This window comes from Pelophylax lessonae, assembly GCF_965119305.1.
Source record: "Pelophylax lessonae genome assembly, chromosome: 5".
In the NCBI taxonomy this organism is placed as follows: Eukaryota; Metazoa; Chordata; class Amphibia; order Anura; family Ranidae; genus Pelophylax; species Pelophylax lessonae.
Window position 1 is genome coordinate 485,769,436 of NC_138772.1, and position 20,805 is coordinate 485,790,240.

Here is a 20,805-nt window from a genome sequence, read left to right on the forward strand (position 1 = left end):
TGCACAATACTTTTCTTTATGTTATATGAGGTAAACAGAATGGGGCAGCAACCGGGAATTATGGTACTTGAAGGGGTATTATAAAAGCAACCTCGGGTGGCACATCACTTCTCTTGTTCTGTAGATAAGCACGCTTATTTTAGTTTTGTGCACATTTTGGAATATACAGTCTTCATATTTTGGAAGATAATGTACATCAGATGTACTGATTTAGTGTCCACACACTGTGTACAATTCAATTGTAAAATTTCCCATTTTGATTACTTTTTTATGATTTTAATGATGATTGTTTGTGCTTTCAATTTTAATGTTAAAGCTAAGAAGAAAAATGCACAGACCCAGTCTAAGGCCTCATGCACACAGGACGTTTTTCCAACTCTACTAGAAGCCTTTACTCTTGAGAGCAGCTTATTGGCAGAAAAAATGATTGACGCTTGTAAAAGCGTGTAACGCATTTGGGTTCATTTAGGCACGTCAATTCATTTCATTGGCCACTGAGATGAATTAACCCTCAAGCACTAAACCAGTTATGCTTCTTCTTAGCAGCTACTTGTTTTACAGGACTGGGTTGCTAGCTTAGTGCCCACCCTTCCTTACCGCAGGCTTGGCACGGACATTTGCTAAGTAGAAAATTAAAACATGGCCATTTTATTTAGATGACATGCCTTTTTGTTCCAGGTCAGTGACTCAAAGTATTGAATCCAATGAATCAGCATGACAGCCATGCAATGACTATTTTCAGAAGGAGTGGTCAGTAATGGCCTCCACAATTTTCTTATGACAGGTTTTCTTTAACCTAGAAGTATGTTTAGGAGGAAACTGGAGCATCTAAAGAAAATCTATGCAAACAAGGGGAGAGCATACAACATTCATAGAGACAGAGTTCCTCTTCCTAGAGAATCTAACAATGTAGGACAATAGTGTTACCCACTCAGCCACAATAGGTCGTTGAGGGAAAAAAAATCTAGATGAGTCACTGGAAGTTTTTGTAATAGGTGCCAAAGTGTGTGTTTACTGGAGGTGGATGTAAAATGGTTGTAAACCTCTGACATGAAATATGAACAAAGAATATTCCTCTATAGTATGTACTTGTCCCAATTAAGAACACTAATTGTCACTTTTGTCTACTGCTTCGTTCCTCTGTCAGCATGAATCACTTCTGACAAGTTTTTCTGACACCAAGAGAAAAAAAAGGTGACAGGGGAGGGATCTCCTGCTGAATGACAGCCTCCGCTCTGTTCCAGTGTGCTGTGTGTATGTGTGTGAGGGGGGGGAGGGGGGTCTCTGAGCTTTCCTCACTTAGCTCTGCAGAGTGTAAGGCTCCATGTACACGGGACGTTGTAAATGGCCGTTTAGGAGCAGTTGGGCGTTTTTTTTAGAAGCTCCTGAACCCATCTACATTTTATCTTATCTGTCCATGTACACAGGGTCGTTTACAGTCATTTGCAGGCAGTTGAGTTCAGGGACGTTTTTTGGAACGCAATTATTTGCGTTCGAACGTGTGTTTCCCGGCGTTTCAAACGCAGAAACGCGGCTGAACATGACCAAACGTGACCGAACGTGATGAACATACGTTCAGCGACGTTATATGTTTTTTCGGCCTCCATTCAAAATCAATGGTTCCCTACGGGAGCCTATTGATTTGAATGTTAGTCGCACCGCAAGTCAGATCAGGATGATCCGACTTGCGGCGCGACTTGCGCTGTGAGAATCTTAAGGGGGAACTCCACGCCAAAAATGGGGAAAAAACGGCGTGGGGGTCCCCCCCCCAGGTACCAAACCAGGCCCTTTGGGTCTGGCATGGAATTTGAGGGTAGCCCCATTCGAAAAAACGGCGTGGGGTCACCCCCAAAATCCATACAAGACCCTTATCCGAGCATGCAGCCCGGTAGGGCAGGAAGGGGGAGGGGACGAGCGAGCACCCCCCCCCTGGACCATACCAGGCCACATGCCCTCAACATGGGGGGGGGTGTTGGTGCTTTGGGGCAGGGGAACTCTGCACCCCCCACCTCGAAGCACCTTGCCCCCATGTTGATGAGGACAAGGGCCTCTTCCCCACAACCCTGGCTGGTGGTTGTGGGGGGTCTGCGGGCAGGGGGCTCATTGGAATCTGGAAGCCCCCTTTAACAAGGGGGCCCCCCAGATCCCGGACCCCCTCCCTATGTGAATGGGTAGGGGGTACACTGTACCCCCTACCCATTCACCCCATAAAAGGCAGTGTGTGTAACTAACGACAGGAGACGTTTTGGAAAGTTTATTAAAAATCTTCATCTGGTCTTCTCCGCTCCGGTCTTCTCCTCTCTTCTGGTCTTCTGCTCTTTTGCTGTCCGCTCTTCTGCTCTTTTGCCTCTAGGCTCTTCTCTTCTTCTTCTTCCTCCGGTCCTCCTCCGACGATGTCTCCGGGGATTATGCCGGTCTCTACAGCTTGTTATATAGCCATGGTGGGCGTGGCCCCCGATGACATCAACGGGAGGCCCCGCCCCTCATGTCACAGACAACGTCACCTGTGCCATAAGGGGGCGGGGCCTTCCGGTGACGTCACCGGGAGGCCACGCCCACAATTGCTATATAACAAGCTGCAGAGACCGGAGACCAGCATAATCACCGGAGACATCGTCTCCCCCTGCCCCCAAAGCACCAACTTATCTGCTCCAGCACTTTAATATTTGGGGCCAAGGACACCTTGTGTTTGTCAGGAAGAGCAGAACGAGAGGGTTCTGTAATGATGTGTTATACTAATGGTAGAACATTTTATTTTTTTTTTTATTTCAGAATTATCAAGATTGTGCCAGTGATCTCCAGAAAGTGATCTCTCTAGATCCAGGAGTCCAGGAAGCCAATACTCTATTAGCAGAGATCACACCATTTTTATCAAATGGTCTAAAAGCCAATGGACATGATAAACAAAGGAAAAAGATCGTGATTGAGGAGGTATGTCACTGTTCTCAACTAATAACTGATAAACTTTAAATTACAATATTGTATTATTATTGGAGAGGCTCTTTCACAGTAAATACAGGGGGACAGTAATCGAACATATGATGAAAACCAGGCAGAAAATGTATACATTAACTTTTTGCTTTAAGACCCCATGCAAACCTGTGAGCTGCTATGCGTGTTCCCGCAATATATGGTAGTGCCCTATCTACTATGTTGTGCATTGTGGTGCAGTTAATTTTGTATAACACCCAATGCAGCTTGCTCGATCACCGCATCGCACACACTTTTTAGCACAACACAGACATGTGACCCATCTCTGTTGGCAGTGTAGGGTGTTAAAGAAAAGGTTCAATGTCTACTTGATAAATGATTAACTGACAAGCATTCTCAATGACTCAAACCTCAAATTTCTTGAAAACTGAAATAGAATCCCTAAAATCCTTTCCCTCCATAGACCCTGAGCTATCTATAAATGGCATGCAACAATACTACTTACAGCCCAACTCCAGGATGTTAGTAACGAAGCAGCGGTTACGTGATAATCCTTCTCTTCTGCTTACTTCCTGGGATCCTTCTTTGGGGTCCAAATCACTGTCTATATCAGGGGTCTCCAAACTATGGCCCTCCAGTTGTTCAGGAACTACAATTCCCATCATGCCTGGTAATGCCTGTGAATGTCAGAGTTTTACAATGCCTCATGGGATATGTAGTTCCACAACAGCTGGAGGGCCGTAGTTTGAAGATCCTTGGTCTATATGATGTGGACACCTCTTATTGGTGGATGTGATACTTCCAGTGGCCGGGTGTTCTCTTATATGCTCCAGAGGACAGATAACTCATAAGGGCAGTGAGGGAACCAGTGGCCAAGAAGATAACAAACAGGGAAAAATGTGGTCCCCAGGACAGGATATTCGCTTGGCTCATAGAGGAAACTGTGACTTTGATCCATTACACTACAGGACGGCTTAGGAAGAGGTGTTTGGAATCAAGACTGAGGAGTAAGGTAATTGAGGCACGATACACTATTTAAATTTCACTTTTGCCAGGAACTGGGCTTTTACTTCCTCCATGGCAGAAGTTATCCCCCCACCCCAATTTATCCCCCCCCCCACACACCTAATATTGAGTCCCCACCCCAGCACCTACTTTGTCCAGACAAATCAATAAAACACCCCCTTTTCTACTTCTTCCTATGTTTCCCCTTATAACACACTCATTTTAATCCCTGGAGCTGGAATTCAGTCCTTCTGCTACAGAATGAACAACTCTTAAGGATGGAACATGTTCTACTGAACTTTATTGGTTCAGAGTTTTTCTTTTATTGTACGTCTGACAACCTTGAACAAAAGTCTTGCTAGGGTGTTCAGTATCACAGATTGTTAATCGGCTTTAAAGATCAACTTTAAAATAAAATGAATAATAATACAAAAAAAAAAATAGAAATAGTAATAATAATAGCAATATAAATAATGATACTAGAAATATTAAAAATATATAAAAAATAAAATTGGAATAATAATAATAATAGAAATAGTAATATTCAAAATTAAAATAAAAAAAATAATATACATTTACATATTATTACTAGAAATAGAAATAATAGAAGAAAAATAGACATTATATTTATAGAAAAAATAAAAATGTGCTTTTGTGTGAAAGGAGACAGGAAGAAATCATAATATGGAGAGTGGATGAAGAGAGTGCTTTAATTTTTTAAACCAAAAAGCAAATTAAAAAAATATTGAAACCAAAAAAAGGTGCGGATTTGTTTCGTGCATTAAGATGGGGGAAGGTAGTGTAATAGTTTTTTACTTTAATGCAGAGAATGCACATTAACCCCTTCCCATCCATGCTAAAACCGAACGATGCTACTGCACGGCTGTCCAGTTCTGGGAGGACATCCATGGATGTCCTCTCCCAGAACCACGCCTCCTGCACGCCCCCAGGGGCATGCTCTGTGACCACTGTGTTCTTTGGACAATCACATGAGCCCTTAACCAAACCATTAGATGTGTCCAATCACAGCTGGCTACATGTAAACAGACCTGCTGGTTATCAGCAGTCAGCAGTCCTTTCCTCACACACTGTGTGAGGAAAGGAGAGGCAGTAACCGTCAAGGCTGACAGTGCCCTGATGATCAGTGCAGCCCCATCAGTGCCGCCTATCAGTGCCTCCTCCTTAGTGCCGCCTCGTCAATGCTGCCTCATTAGCCCACAAGTGAAGAAGAAAAATGACTTATATGCCCTGCCTCTTTCCTGGGTCCCTGTAAGCCTTGTGGTGCTGCGCGGGGCCACCATTTTGTTGTATCACAATGTATTGCAATTAAACATACACAGGTAAAAGATCTTTCAGTCTGTGTGTTGACAAATTTTGGGGTCATTTTTGGCCTGATTGAGTCCTAATGCTTTGACTATTAATATGATTTGTGAATGTCACATGACCACCTTCAAATGGAAGTGTAGTTGGGCAGGTCCCCATCCCCAGTGTTCCTCCTGAGATAAGTGGCACTGACAGCTAAGCGCTGTACCTGTGTTGTCAGATCAGCATTGGATGTCCAATAATCCACAAATATGGATTTAGCCCAACCCTATCTGCTGGCCCAATGTGATGTAATTTAGGGGTATTTTAGCAGGTGAATACAAGCACTTCCACTTTTGTTATCACTTAGCAATGGCATTTGTTCTGACATCAGTTTGAGATGTTTCAGTGATCATTCAGAATTCATTGACCGGTGCACTTGACCTCCTTCTGACCTGCATTTACCTGTGCTTTATGCAGATTTTGCAATGGACTTGCATAGGTATGGAAAACCTACTTGAAGCAAGCAAAAGCCTCTCAACACAGCTTAGGGTCCATTCACACCAGCCACAGCATTGGTGAAGCCTTGGCAGGAAGGGGTGGGTCATATTTAAATTAGGGGGTGCATGAAGGTGCACCCTTACCTGTATTGGGGCTGGGGGGGGGGATGTCTTTCCTGGTTTCCGAACCCCTGGACTATCTGGGCCTGACTCTGGACTCACCTTTAGCCAGAGTACTCCTTCCTCTGGACAAAATCCAGAAATTGCAGGCTGCAATTCGCCTCCTGCTGTACAACAAATGGATAGTCATCCCTCCAGACTTGCATGCGGGTGCTGGGCCTGATGGTGTCTGCCTTTGAGGCGGTTCCATTTGCGCAGTTCCATATGAAGTCCCTGCAAAGAGAAATTCTGACCAAATGGGACAAGACTCTGCAGTCTCTGGACAATCAGATCAGGCTGAGTCGGGGCACGAAGAAGTCCCTGATATGGTGGCTTCATTCTCCAGTGCTTCGGCTGGGAAAATCCTTCCTTCTCTTGTATTGAACAGTGGTCACTATGGGTGCCAGCCTGTCCAGCTGGGGAGGCGTCCTCGGCAAGCATTCTGCTCAGGGGATCTGGACTTTGGAAGAGTCCAAATTCACGATTAATGTCTTGGAACTGTGAGCGATCAGACTGTATCTGGATCATTGGACAGATCATCTTCAGGGTTGTCCAGTGCGCATTCAATCGCAGAATGCCACAGCCGTGGCTTATGTCAATCACCAAGGGGGCACAAGATGTGTCCTGGCGGCTCTGGAGGTAGCCGGCATTCTAAGGTGGGCAGAACAGTTAGTTCCAGCCCTCTCCGCTTTACACATTCCCGGGGTGGAAAATTGGCAGTCGGATTACCTCAGACGGCAGGCGTTGGACCACGGGGAGTGGTCTCTTCATCCGGGGGTGTTTTATCAGCTGTGTCTCCGGTAGTAGATCTGTTGGTGTCTCAGCTCAACAGAAAGGTGCAGAGGTTTGTGGATCCTCTGGTGGACGCCACAGACGCGCTGGTGGCCCCGTGGGGTCAGTATCGTCTGATTTAGGCCTTCCCTCTTCTCAAACTTCTGCCCAGACTTTTATGCAGGATCGAGGCAAAGAGGATTCCGGTCATCTTAGTGGCTCCGGACTGGCCTCGCGGGGCTTGGTATGTCGATCTGGTGCAGCTGGTCACCAACATTCTATGGCAGCTTCCTCTCAGGGAGGATCTGCTGTCCCAAGGACCGATCTTCCATCCTGCTTTACAGTCGCTGGCTTTGACGACTTGGCTGTTGGAACGCCAGGTGTTGATGGATAGAGGTTTATCTGAGTCGGTGATTCCAATGCTGTAAAAGGCTAGGAAAACTACTTATAGGAAGATCTACCATTGTACATGGAAGATGTACATTGTGTGGTGTGAGTCTCTTGGGGTTCATCCTCGCTCCTTCTCGTGGCTTGGATTTTGACCTTCCTTCAACAGGGGGTTTAACATAAATTGGCCTTGAGTACCATCAAGGGCCAGGTGTCCACTTTGGCGGTCTTCTTCCAACAACCTTTGGCCACACACTCCCTGGTGCGTACTTTTCTTCAGGGTGTCCGACATCTGGTTCCTCCGTCTTGGGATCTTAATTTGGTGCTTTCAGCTCTACTGAAGCCTCCCTTTGAAAATATTCGGAGATTCCCCTGCTTAGGCAGTCCCAGAAGGTGGCCTTTTTTAGCGGCTATCACCTCTGCGCACAGGGTGTTGGAACAGGCGGCGTTATCCTGTATTTCACCTTATGTGGTGATTCACAGGGATAAGGTGGTTCTTCGCCCCTGTCCGTCCTTCCTTCCATATGAATGAAGACATTGTGTTGCCTTCCATGTGTCCCAGGCCTAAACATCGGAAGGAAATTGCCTTGCATACCTTGGATGTGGTCCGGGCAATTAGGGTGTACCTGGCAGCTATGGAGTCTTTTAGGAAGTCAGACTCTATCTTTGTGCTCACGGATGGACCTCGAAAAGGGTTGTCCGCTTCCTCTGCGACGATTTCCAGATGGATCAGACAGACGGTGGTTCAATCCTATTCCATCAGGGGTCAGGTTCCTCCTTTCTCTGTCAAGGCGCATTCTACTAGGACGCTTGGTGCCTCTTGGGCTTTCCGTCATCCGGCATCAGTGACGCAGGTTTGCAAGGCGGCCACCTGGTCCTTGGTGCACACTTTCACAAAGTTTTATAAAGTGGATGTGTTGGCATCTCATCTGCGGATCCTTCTTTTGGCCGCAAGGTTTTTGCAGGCTGCCGTTAAGAGGACCTGATCCTCTTTGAGGGTGTGTTGTTTTTGTCAGGTGAGCTCCTGTTGCCTGGTTGACTAATGATTAGCGTTGGGAATTTTTTTGTTGTTCCCACCCCTCATGTTTAACACTGCTTTGGGACGTCCCAAAGGTTACGAATATCCGGAGATGTGTCCATCTATGAATGAAAGAGAAAATGGGATTTTTGACTTACTGTAAAATCCATTTCTCTGATGTTTGATGGACCGACCCCTCTATGGAGTTATAATTCTCCAGACATTGCCTGTAACAAAACTGAGTGGTTATAGCAGAGAGAGGGAGTATACGCCCTGGGACTGCCTATGGGTGTAGCCAGAATTATTTTTTGCCTAGTATCCTACTCCTGTGGGGGGCAGTATAACCCATCGGTTATGAATATCAGGAGCTGTGTCCGTCAATGAACATCAGAGAAATGGATTTTACGGTAAGTCAAAAATCCCAATTTTTTTTTTTATTATTTTATTTGTTTAGCCAAAAAATAAACAACCCATTGGTAAATCATTACCACCAAAATAAGGCTGTGTCTCAAATAAATGATAAAAATGTATTCAAAGTGCGACATCACTGAAAGTTGAAAATTAGCCTGGGCAGGAAGGGGGGTGAAAGTGTTCGGTATTGAAGTGGTTAAGGTAAAAAAGCTTTAGAATTTATAATCACTTTAACACTGCATACCATAATGCAGGGAAATGTGTTTCATTCACACAGTGCATGTTTTTCTGGTGTGAAGAGAGCTGGTCAGGATTAAAATATCTCCTATTGGGAAGCAGAATCGTCACGCTCTGCAGTTATCACCTTTTTCTTTGTTTACCGCTGGCTGAGAACACAGAACAAGCATGTAGGCAGGGAAAGTGTCTGAAAAATTTACATGTACATGCTTGTTTTGGGTTAGAAACTCATCTAATAATAACAAAGGAAGAGAGCCATCAGAGGTGTCTTTAAGTTTAAAGGCTAGGCCTGCCTTTTGCAAAAAAATAAAAAATAAATGCACATAAGTATATTTTAAAAAAATTGCATTTTATTATTTTTTTAGCAAATAAGCCTGCAAAGCATATCAACAGCAATCAGTGGATTAAGGGCTCTTTCACACAGGCGGACCGTTAGATCCGCCTGTCTGTTTTTTTGGCGGATCTGAACGGTCCCCCTATGCATTCCTATGGGGCATCGGATGGCAGCGGAGTCATGTCCGCTGACATCCGACCCGATCCGATCCGTCCAATCTGGACGGATGGAAACCCTATTTTCCATCCGTCCAGCGGATCGGATGGGATCAGATGAGAACGGACCGACGGTCCGTTCCCATTCGATTTTCCCCCATAGAGATGCATGGGGAACTGACAGCTGTGTCTCCGCACACAGCGCGGAGACACAGCTGTCATCCTTCTGCTCAGCGGGGGATCGGCGGCTCGATCCCCCGCTGAGAAAAACGGCATCCGTCCGACAGACGGATAGTGTGAAAGGAGCCTAAGAGTGCAATGCCAGCTTTAAAAGTGGACTTAACCTTTAACCACTTAAGCCTCGGAAGATTTTACCCCCTTCCTGACTAGGGGGTATATTGCGATTCAGCACTGCGTGACTTTAACGGACAATTGCGCGGTCGTGCGACGCTGTACCTAAACGAATTTGACGTCCTTTTTTTTGCCACAAACAGAGCTTTCTTTTGTTGGTATTTGATCACCTGTGCGATTTTTTGATCATGCGCTATAAACAAAAAAAAGAGCGTCAATTTTGCAAAAATAGCAATATTTTTCACATTTTTTTATATTTTAAATTCCCAAAAAAAGAAATGTAAAAATCAAAATTTTTTAACATTTTCGGCCAATTTGTTTTATGCTACATATGTTTGGTAAAAAAAAATCGCAAAAAGCGTATTTTGATTGGTTTGCGCAAAAGTTATCGCGTTTACTAACAAAGGGAAAGATTTTTGTTGTTTTTTTTTTTAACGCATAATGGCGGCGATCTGCGATTTTTTTTTTTTTTGCGGGACTGCGACATTGGGGCGGACGGATCGGACCCTTGACTGACATTTTTGACACTTTTGGGGTTACCAGTGACATTTCTACAGTAATCAGTGCTATACATATGCACTGTTACTGTAAAATGACACTGGTTGTGAAGGGTTAACTTTTTTTGAGAGGGAGGGGTTGTGTGTGTCCCTAGGGGCGTGATTGGCTGTGGCTTGAGCTGTAGGAACAGTGATCAACGGTCCTACATAGTAGAACCGTATGATCACTATTCTTACACAGGGGAGAATGACAGACGGCTTGTTTACATCAGCTGCCTGCCTTTCTCCCGCTGTCAGGGATGATCGTGAGTGTCCAGCGGACATCGGGTCCGCCGGGTACACGCGCGGGGGGGTCCGTGACCGAGTGGGAGCGCGCCTCCGGCGGCGCGCGCTCGCTCCCCCCCCCCCCCCCCCCCCCCCCAGAGCCTCACAGGCTAGTGGCATACCCATACATCACTTTGCCTGTGAGGGGCTGACCGCCGCAGTATATGTACTTGCGGCGGTCGGCAAGTGGGTTAAGTCAGCAGTGGTAGTGATCACATTTATGGTATATTCTATTGGGCTACCTTTAAAGAACACTGCAAAAAAAAGTATTGCTCTCAGCATGTATTTGAAAATGCCCCGGTAGGATTCTCCGTAAGCATTGCTGTTCATCAGCATGAGGCTTTGTAGTAGGATTTTTCCCTTAGACCAGAAACCCTCATTCTGTGTTAGCTGCGGTTCTAAGGAGGTTGGTGACCATGTATTCAGTAGATGTGGTGTACAGTGCTATCACTTTATATTTTAGCATCCTTGTCCACATGTAAACGAACAGCAATCGCAGAAGATGTTAGTGCCAGTCATTCATATATTAGCTTTCTCCAAGTTACAGAGAATCATACAACAGTCATTGCAGAAGCAAAGCCAATCACCTGTCAGTGATTACCAAATTATAAGTATTATATGTATTTTATGTGTTATATGTGTGATAATGGGACCTCTTAGTGTAACTGATATCAGGGGTAATGGCCAAGTTCTTTAGAGATAAAAATACACAAGGCTGGAGGCTGAGTATATTTAGAACGATCACTGAACTCCATGGTGACTTTTCATATTCTCATTAATTACAAGGGTATCTTATTCCTCTTTTATACACCAAAAGAATGATGCAGACTGTACAACCTGTGACGGACTGACAGACCTAAAAATGGGACATATTTATAGAGGGTTGAAATTCCGGCCCTTTTGATGTCTGGAGGTGACGACATTTTCTGTTTGTTGACATTCATGTGAGTGTAACGTAAGCCTATGGCAACTGGAAGACATGGATGGCAACATAGCAACTAAAGTGTTAGTCCAGATCTTTAACTGTGGTACAGCAAATGTGATTTGATGGTGAATAGACAGCCAATGATCAGCAAATCAATCATTGTATTTCAATTGAACCTTGGCTGCAGTAACACCCATGCTATTTTTCTACCCCGCTGTTTCATCTTGTGCTGAGATTCCATAGTGTCTGCCTGGATGACTCAACGCCTAGGCATCTAGTCATATAATCTCTGTTGGAGGGTCAGCAAATATGAACTCTGATTCCCCATCTGCATAAATCACATAACCAGATGCCGAGGCTTTTCATCAGGTGACCATGAAATCCTAGTGCTGTGCTTTCTGTAGCATAGGTGAGTATAATAGAGGTTCCATGGTTCTCAGTTTAGCGCTCAAATATTTAAATGCTGTTATAAACATTGAAAACCTAATAAACCTGAAAACTACTGTATATCAAGTATTCTATTGATAAAGTTAATAATCTTATCCACAAAGTGCAAATCCACTGCTGATCATACACTAGAATTTTGTTAGAAATTTTTCATTTTAAGAACGTTTCTTCAATTTTCTAGTGGATTGTGGGGTCAAATTGACATTAATTTTCGACCACAATTGGAATTGGACGCGGGATGGAAATTTTTCTTGAATGAAGAAATTTCCAACAGTGAAAGTCTATTCATTCCAAAATCAAATGTTAAGAGCCGTGTGGGTGCCCATAGAAAACTAACAACGTTCTTTGGATGAAGTTTTAACTTTATATTGGCACTTGTATTAATGGACTTTGCAGTCTTTATATTAATGAATATGCACCTTATTTATCACTAGAACACTTGATATAGGAATTTTAAGTATTTGATTTGTAGTGTGTGTTTTTATTTATTTTTTTATTAATGTTTCTTTATTTGTGATTAGTATCACAGTATTTTTAATATCGGTTTTATATTTGTACAGCAGCTGGGTTAGCATGTAATTATCAATTATAGGACAGCACAGAACTTTTTTCTTATATAGTTTACATCTAACACAATGCTACAAAAATACAAATATCCACCTTCAAATGCCCTAATAAATATTAAAAAAGATTATATAAAGCCCAAAATCCATGCAAATGTCTGTTCAGATGTGTTTGCTTTCAAAATAGTACTCAGCCTTATAGAGCGATGTAGGCAAACAGGATCACATTTTTGGTGCTACAAAAATACAGTGTTCCTTTACTTTGTACATGTTTTGTTCCCTGTGATGTGCACATCCTGTAGACCCTTTGTATGGATTTCCTGTGAATGTATACACACTGTAGCAGCTAAATAGCACAGTTTTACTGTGGTGATTATGGCAGAATATGCCAGGGCAACTGTGATGTACCTAGAGCATTTGGCACCCGGGCAGATCCTATATCTGGCACCCCCCTCCTCAAACTTAAAAATGTAAAAACACCCACCAAAATTTGTAATGTTTTGAAGAATATTTATTGCACAAATTTCACAGCCCCCCATCATAGTGCCCCTTGCAGTGTGCCTCCCCCCGTTTCTCTAATCACAGTGCCCCCTTTTACACTCTCTGCCTGCCCTGCACAGTCCTACCTTCAGCATAATCAGATAGCTAATACTATTAGCAGTGTGTTTAAGTTTGAGTAGGAGATTGGAGACATGCTAAAGGAGATGATCAGAGTCTGCAAACATGATACAAGAGATGGTCAGAGATGTTGGGTTTGATACAAGAGATGGACAGAGACGTTGGACATGATGGTCAGAGACTGCGAACATGATGGTCAGAGACTGCGGACATGATACAAGAGATGGTCAGAGACTGCGGACATGATACAAGAGATGGTCAGAGACTGCAGTCATGATACAAGAGATGGTCAGAGACTGCAGACAGGATAGAAGAGCACTAGGGGGGCTGGAGAGCACAGGGGAAGCAGAGAGCACTGGAAGAGCTGAAGGGCAGGGGGGGGGCTGGGGAGCATTGGGGGGACTGGGGGGGCCTGGAAAGCATTGTAGGGGGTTGGAGAGTTGCGCGGAGGTGGAGAGCACAGGGGGGGGCAGAGAGCATGGGGGAGCGGGTGGAGAGCACTGGGGGAGCCAAGGATCGCTGGGGAGCTAGAAAGCACTGGGGGGGAGGCTGGAGATCACTGAGCGGGGAGCCGGGGGGGGGGACTGGAGATCACTAAGCGGGGAGCCAGGGGGATGGTAAGCGCTGGGGGGCCAGAGAGCATGGGGGAGCTGGAGAGGGGGTCTGAAGAGCTCTGGGGGGGCTGGAGAGGGGGGGCTGAAGAGCAATGGGGGGGCTGGAAAGGGGCGACTGAAGAGCACTGGGGGGCCAGCAAAAGAAAAAATGTTGAATAGGAGGAGCGGTGGGGCGGCTGCATATAGAGGAATTGATCTTTCCATATTCCTCTTGCAACCGCTGAATGCCTGCAGACGGGAGAGGAGGAGAATCAGGCATTCGGCAGCTGCAGGAGGAATATGGAAAGATCAATTCCTCTATATGCAGCTGCCTCACCGCTTCTTCTATCCAGTCACACATGGAGGCTGCTTAATCCTCGGGCACTCACCTTCTTCCCGCCCCCGCGAGCAGCTTGGGTAAGCAGCACAGACCGAGGGAGCAGCTGCCTTCACATGAGGAGATGAGCGGTGAGAGTAATGGCCTGATACCCCCCCAGTGCGCGGCACCCGCGACGGCCCGCCCCCCACACCCCTCGTTGGTACGCCACTGCAGGGCACAATGCGTTGTTACTGCTGGTTGTAGTCCAAGCTGAAAACACACAGGAAAGGATGACGATGCAGCAGCTGAACTGAGTAAGCATTGTCACCCTGTGTTATATAGAGGGAGATTTACTAAAACTGGAAAGTGCAAAATCGGGTGCAGCTGTGCATGGTAGCCAATCAGCTTCTAACTTCAGTTTGTTTAATTAATCCTTGGCAATAAAACCTGAAAACTGATTGGTTTCTATGCAGAGCTGCACCAGATTTTGCACTCTCCAGTTTTAGAATACCACCCTCAGGGCCGCTGATAGGGGGGGACCACCAGCCCACTTGTAGGGGGCCCTAGCAAACAGGGGGGCCCACACAGAGAGGGGGATTAGTGATGGACAACAATTACAGAAATCTTCCCCCAGCACCTGAATCTGATCTGTCCCTCTCCCTGCTATCAGCTTTTATCTGTTGAGAAAGAGACCGTCGTCCCTCACTAATCCCCCTCCCTTGTGTGGGCCCCCCTCCCAGCACTTATCTCTGCTCAGGAGTTTATTTGTAAATTGTAACTTTGTTTCTCTCTCTCTGTCTCTCTGATCACTGAGCTCCAACTGCCCAGCCTGTTTATTTTTCTCATCTTCTTTTTTATTTAACATAGTTCTTTTTTTTTTTTTAGATTTAGCAGGAATTATGCGAGTTACGTTATATTTGTGTCTGCTAATAATGATTTTGTTGTAATTTTAGCTAAATATATCTTTAATATTTTCTTGAGGGGGCCCTGCCAAGTAGTCTGTACAGGGCCCCCGTGATTTCTAACAGCAGCCCTGACCACCCTCATAGTATCTGTGGATACACCTTGGTAGTATTTAATTGAAAGCAGGACTAAAAATGAATTAAACATTTTTTGGATCACGTGGGGAAGGATTAAAGGTTTTTATTGCTATCCAGGACTCCACTAAAGAGCTTTACCCTCACTTCCTGTCCTGTTGAGAATGATTTAATCAGACAGGAAGTAAAGGGAAATCTGTTACAGGGAAAAAAATTCTTATAGGACTTCTAGCCCTCCCTGATGAAGATATCTTAGGAGTGAACACAAACCTGTCAAGCAATCAAAAAATAGGCCAACATCCCAGAAGAACAGTATTATACAAAAACAGAGGGGTGCCTCTGAATGGGACTTTAATGGCCTTCAAATGATATATGTATACATAGTGTAATGCAGCAGCAATAAAGTATAAACAGAATAATAATACGGTATATATAAAAATACAAAAAAGATATTATTATACAACATTTAAAAACAGAGAGTTGCTGCAAAATACAAAGATATAGGAAACACAAAAAGGTGAACCATTTCAGCATCAAGTATAGTAAATGGTGTACAAAAACTGCTCATGAAACCCTGTAGAAACATCTGACGCGTTTCAGAGTCTCGTGTCTCCTCTTTCTTCAGAGGGGATAAACAGGTGTACAGTACTTCTTATACTCAAAACTTCCTATAAATTGCAGATCAGCTCACAAATGCATAAAAATAAAAAAAGGAAAGAATCATTTGTTTCAAAGCTCAGTCAGATGATGGCTCAATCTATAGTGGCCATATACTGTACATATCAGAGATCATCTAAGGTCGACTTAGGGCTCATTCAAGAGCAATGCTTGATGACCACACTGGATCCAAGAATGGAAAAAGGCCTCACTGGATCTACACAAGACCCACAGCAACAAACAGGGTGGAGCAAGGAAAGGGGGGGGGGCCACAAGCGATGTAGCAGTTCACTTAGAAGTAGAATTTGTAAATCCCATGGTATGAAGTAGCTAATGCTGCAAACGTAGGCATAGAGAGGAACCTGCCGTTAAATGTTGTATAATAAAATTTTTTGGGGATTTTTATATATAGTTATTCTGTTTATACTTTATTGCTGCTGCATTACACTATGTATACATACAGTGCCTTGCAAAAGTATTCGCCCCCCTTGAACTTTTTGGCCTTTTGCCACATTTCAGGCTTCAAACATAAAGATATAAAACTATAATTTTTTGTGAAGAATCAACAACAAGTGGGACACAATCATGAAGTGAAACGAAATTTATTGGATATTTTCATATTTCCATCCATCTTCCCATCAATTTTAACCATCTTCCCTGTCCCTGCTGAAGAAAAGCAGACCCAAACCATGATGCTGCCACCACCATGTTTGACAGTGGGGATGGTGTGTTCAGGGTGATGAGCTGTGTTGCTTTTACGCCAAACATAACGTTTTGCATTGTTGCCAAAAAGTTCGATTTTGGTTTCATCTGACCAGAGCACCTTCTTCCACATGTTTGGTGTGTCTCCCAGGTGGCTTGTGGCAAAACTTTAAACGACACTTTTTATGGATATCTTTAAGAAATGTCTTTCTTCTTGCCACTCTTCCATAAAGGCCAGATTTGTGCAGTATACTACTGATTGTTGTCCTATGGACAGAGTCTCCCACCTCAGCTGTAGATCTCTGCAGTTCATCCAGATTGATCATGGGCCTCTTGGCTGCATCTCTGATCAGTCTTCTCCTTGTATGAGCTGAAAGTTTAGAGGGACGGCCAGTCTTCGTAGATTTGCAGTGGTCTGATACTCCTTCCATTTCAATATTATCGCTTGCACAGTGCTCCTTGGGATGTTTAAAGCTTGGGAAATCTTTTTGTATCCAAATCCGGCTTTAAACTTCTTCTCAACAGTATCTCGGACCTGCCTGGTGTGTTCCTTGTTCTTCATGATGCTCTCTGCGCTTTAAACTGACCTCTGAGACTATCACAGTGCAGGTGCATTTATACGGAGACTTGATTACACACAGGTGGATTCTATTTATCATCATTAGTCATTTAGGTCAACATTGCTGTTTGTACTTGTTTATGTTTTTTGGAAGTGACCCTTACTTTTTATTATGCTGCCTTGGGCAAGATAAAACATTTAGCCTTATCTTGCTGTCCCCTTCTTGCTTTGCACTCTGCCTAGGCCAGTAGTAAACCCCCCACCCTCACCATATTCCTTTTTTATTAGCTCCTAGTTGAATAGTTGTTAACCTACCCCCTACCCCATCCCTGTATAAATTTAGTTAAACTCTTGGGACGGCTTGCGAAGGTATGCTGGCCACTTCTTGCGCAAAGTGCCACTTGGGCGATAAGTGCCTGGCACTTTCTACAATGCACTTCTACTAAAAGCAAGTACAAACATTAGTGCTCCACACCAAGTTGTCTGGAAGTTCCCCCTCTCTCCACCCTTCAACATGCTCAGACTAATCGTCTTCTTTGCAATAATGTCCTCTCTCCTCAAACTCTCATTTCTTTACCCCTCCTTTCCAGCCCACAACCTGTATGTATGGGGATATCATGCCAAACGCTGGCCCTCATCCAGCCAACTCTCACCCCCAAAATTGTCAGTCTACCTCCTCTGACAGTTGCCGTAACCCCCACTCTCTTAACTCAATTCTCCTGATTTCACAAGTCAACCCACCCTTATATGTGCCCTCTGGAATGCCTGTTCAGTCTCTAACAAACTTGCCTCAGTCAATGACCTTTTCCTCTCCAACTCCCTCAATTTATTCGCGATTACTGAAACCTGGCTCCAGGAATCTGACACTACCTCTGCAGCTGCCCTCTCCTGTGGTGACCTCCTCTGGACTCACTCACCCAGACTCAGCGAATGAAATGCCCAGGAGATTGCCAATCAATTAAAAAACAAAATCAACACAATTCGTAATGAAATATCCAGCGTACAGCTTCCTCCCCCAACCAACACACCAGGTCCAACACCACACTCAATACTTTCCTCCTTTAGCCCCGTTACCACTGAGGAAGTTGGCAAACTTCTTTCCACGGCCAGCCTCACCACCTGTCCCCTGTCCCTTCACAATTACTGCGACCACCATCCTGCTCTATCCTAAACTCTCTAACCCACATCTTCAACCTTTCCCTCTCCTCTGGCACCTTTCCCTTTCTACTCAAACATGCACTGGTTTTCCCCATACTTAAAAAACCCTCACTGGATCCCACCTGTTTGAACAACTTAAGACCCTGCTCCCGTTTTCCTCCAAGCTTCTTGAACACCTTGTCTACAACTTTGAGTTGCAACTTCACTGACAACAACCTCCTCAATCCCTTACAGTCAGGCTTTTGCCCACATCACTCCACTGAAACTGCCCTACTAGAACTCACCAAAGCCCTATTAACTGCTAAAACTAATGGCCAGTGCTTCATACTCATACTCTTGGACCTTTCTGCTGCCTTCGACACAGTTAACTCCACTCCCTTGGCCTCCGTGATTCTGCTCTTTCATGGCTCTCCTACCTATCTCAGTGCCCTTTCAGTGTCACATACAACACCATCTCCTCTGAACCTTTTCCTCTTTCTGTTGAGGTACCCCAAGGATGGAGCTCCATCCTTGGGCCCCTCCTATTCTCTTGCTATGACCTGGCTTGACTGATAATTCCTGGTTCTCGACCCAGCATTGATAGATGACTTGGCATCGGCAGACTACCCACTTCTGGACTTGACCCCGGCTTGGATGACTACCCGCTCCTGGACTTGACCCAGGCTTGTTCCTGCTCTTTCTTCCTCACTCTTGCTGTGCGATTATAGTTGTTTTCTACGATAAACTGCTTTATTTTACCTACATCCCTGTGTGGCCTGGTTTCCTGGCACCCTGGCAATTATGAATGCTGCTGCTAAGCTAATACACCTTATTAATCGAACCATGACTGCTGCTCCTCTCTGCCAATCCCTTCACTGGCTTCCACTTCCCCACCATATAAAATCCAAAATACTAACCACAACATACAAGGCCATCCACAACATCACCTCCAGTTACATCACTAACCTCATCTGCAGATATTGCCCAAATCGTCCTCTTAGCTGCTCCCAAGACCACCTACTCTCTAGCTCCCTTGTTAACCTCCTCCCGTGCTCGCCTCTAGGACTTCTCCAGAGCCTCTCCCATCCTTCAGAACTCCCTGCCCCAGTATGTCCAGTCAGTCTCTACCCTGTCCGCCTTTAGGCGATTTCTGAAAACGTACTTATTCAGGGAATAATACCCCACCTCCACCTAAGAACTGTACCGGAGTCCCCTCCATCAGGTCACCCCCTCCCCGCAGCTATTACCTTTTCTACCACCACCCCCTTCCTTTAGATTGTAAGCTCCATGTGCAGGGCCGTCCTGTCCCTTCTGTATTGAACTGTATTGTAATTGTACTGTCCCCCCTCTGCATTGTAAAGCGCTGCACAAACTGTTGGCGCTATATAAATCCTGTATAATATTAATAAAAATGTACCCTGGAAAGCCTTCTTACAGCACAGAGGCTGTTCAGATGGAATGGTGCCCTTTAATAGAAGTGCCTAATAATTCAGCTTATGGTTGCTGAGATTGCAGAAATCTATTTCAGAGCTAAAAGATGATTAGAAGTCTATTAAATTTTTAATAGATTGGTCACCCCGGGAGGAGGTATTTTCCTGCTCTGATTGGATTCCAGCTGAAAATAGCATATGTACAGCAGTCTACTAATTATCAGGCCTGTCCTAGTCTGATTGAGCCCATAACCTTGTACTGGGCAGTCTCAGCTCAGATGTGACAGGAGATTGAGTATTATCTGCAGTACTGCACGTATTGGTCTGATTTCCCATCCATTCTCCATCTACAATCATCTACAACATTAGTCACTTCTCTTACCTGTTCTGTATCAATTCCTGAAAGTGACTATATATATTTTTTTTAAATCCGAGTTTATAATCTACTACATATTCTTAGCCCAAAAATGCCCCTTCTTTTACTCTAAACCTCCTCCAAATTGCACTTTTTTTTTTTTTTTTTTTTGCTGCTGTGGTCTGACTTCCTGTTAGAGGAATGCTCCCTCCTTATTTAGAGAATAACAATATCATTTATAGTCCCTTTAAGACTGTGATCTCTTTTGAACAAAGTTAATGTACCTAGTGTATATTTTATGTTTGTACATGTCATAGTCATTATTTTCTTACCTTTGTGTTCAGTGGAAGATGTTGATGCCATGTAAAGTAGTCGTAAAATGTATATCACTGTAAAGAAAATTGCCTTTTATCATTGTAAACTGTGACTGTGGGTTAGTAAAAATTGATTGGGGCCACAGGGGAAACTAACACATTGTGGCACTCATATGGACAGGACAAAGTAACAACTGAACTACCATTGGAACCAGAATGGTATGAGGTTAGTTGCAAATGTGAGATGACCATTGCCCAGTCTGCTTTCGACCAAAATGGGGACAATCAGTGGCGGCTGGTGCTCAAAATTTTTTTTTGGGGGGGGGGGGCGCAAACAGAAAAATGTAATAGGCATTGCTTTGCGGCAAAAAACGCTGTAAAAAATTGTGTGACTTTGAGTTTGCAAAAGTGTGAAAGGGGCCTTCAGTAATTAAGGTATAGTGTGCCCCCTTTCAATGCAGAGAGACCAGCATGCCCCCTTTCAATGCGGAGTGACCAGCGTGCCCCCTTTCAATGCACAGTGACCAGCGTGCCCCCTTTCAATGCACAGTGACCAGCGTGCCCCCTTTCAATGCACAGTGACCAGCGTACATGCCCCTTTCAATGCAGTGACCAGCGTACATGCCCCCTTTCAATGCAGTGACCAGCGTACATGCCCCCTTTCAATGTAGTGACCAGCGTACATGCCCCCTTAGAATGCAGTGACCAGCGTACATGCCCCCTTAGAATGCAGTGACCAGCATACATGCCCCATTAGAATGCAGTGA

At 44.6% G+C, this 20,805-nt stretch overlaps 1 protein-coding gene across 1 annotated transcript in view; it reads left to right on the top strand.

Annotated features, from left to right (window-relative positions):
- The window catches only part of SPAG1 (sperm associated antigen 1), a gene marked incomplete at its 5' end in the record, with an annotated part of 146,770 nt that overhangs the window by 116,379 nt on the left and 9,586 nt on the right, over positions 1-20,805 (top strand). Inside the window, one exon of the mRNA XM_082257563.1 lies at positions 2,773-2,931. Coding sequence (XP_082113689.1) covers positions 2,773-2,931 — 159 coding nt within the window. The remainder of the gene's footprint in view (positions 1-2,772; positions 2,932-20,805) is intronic.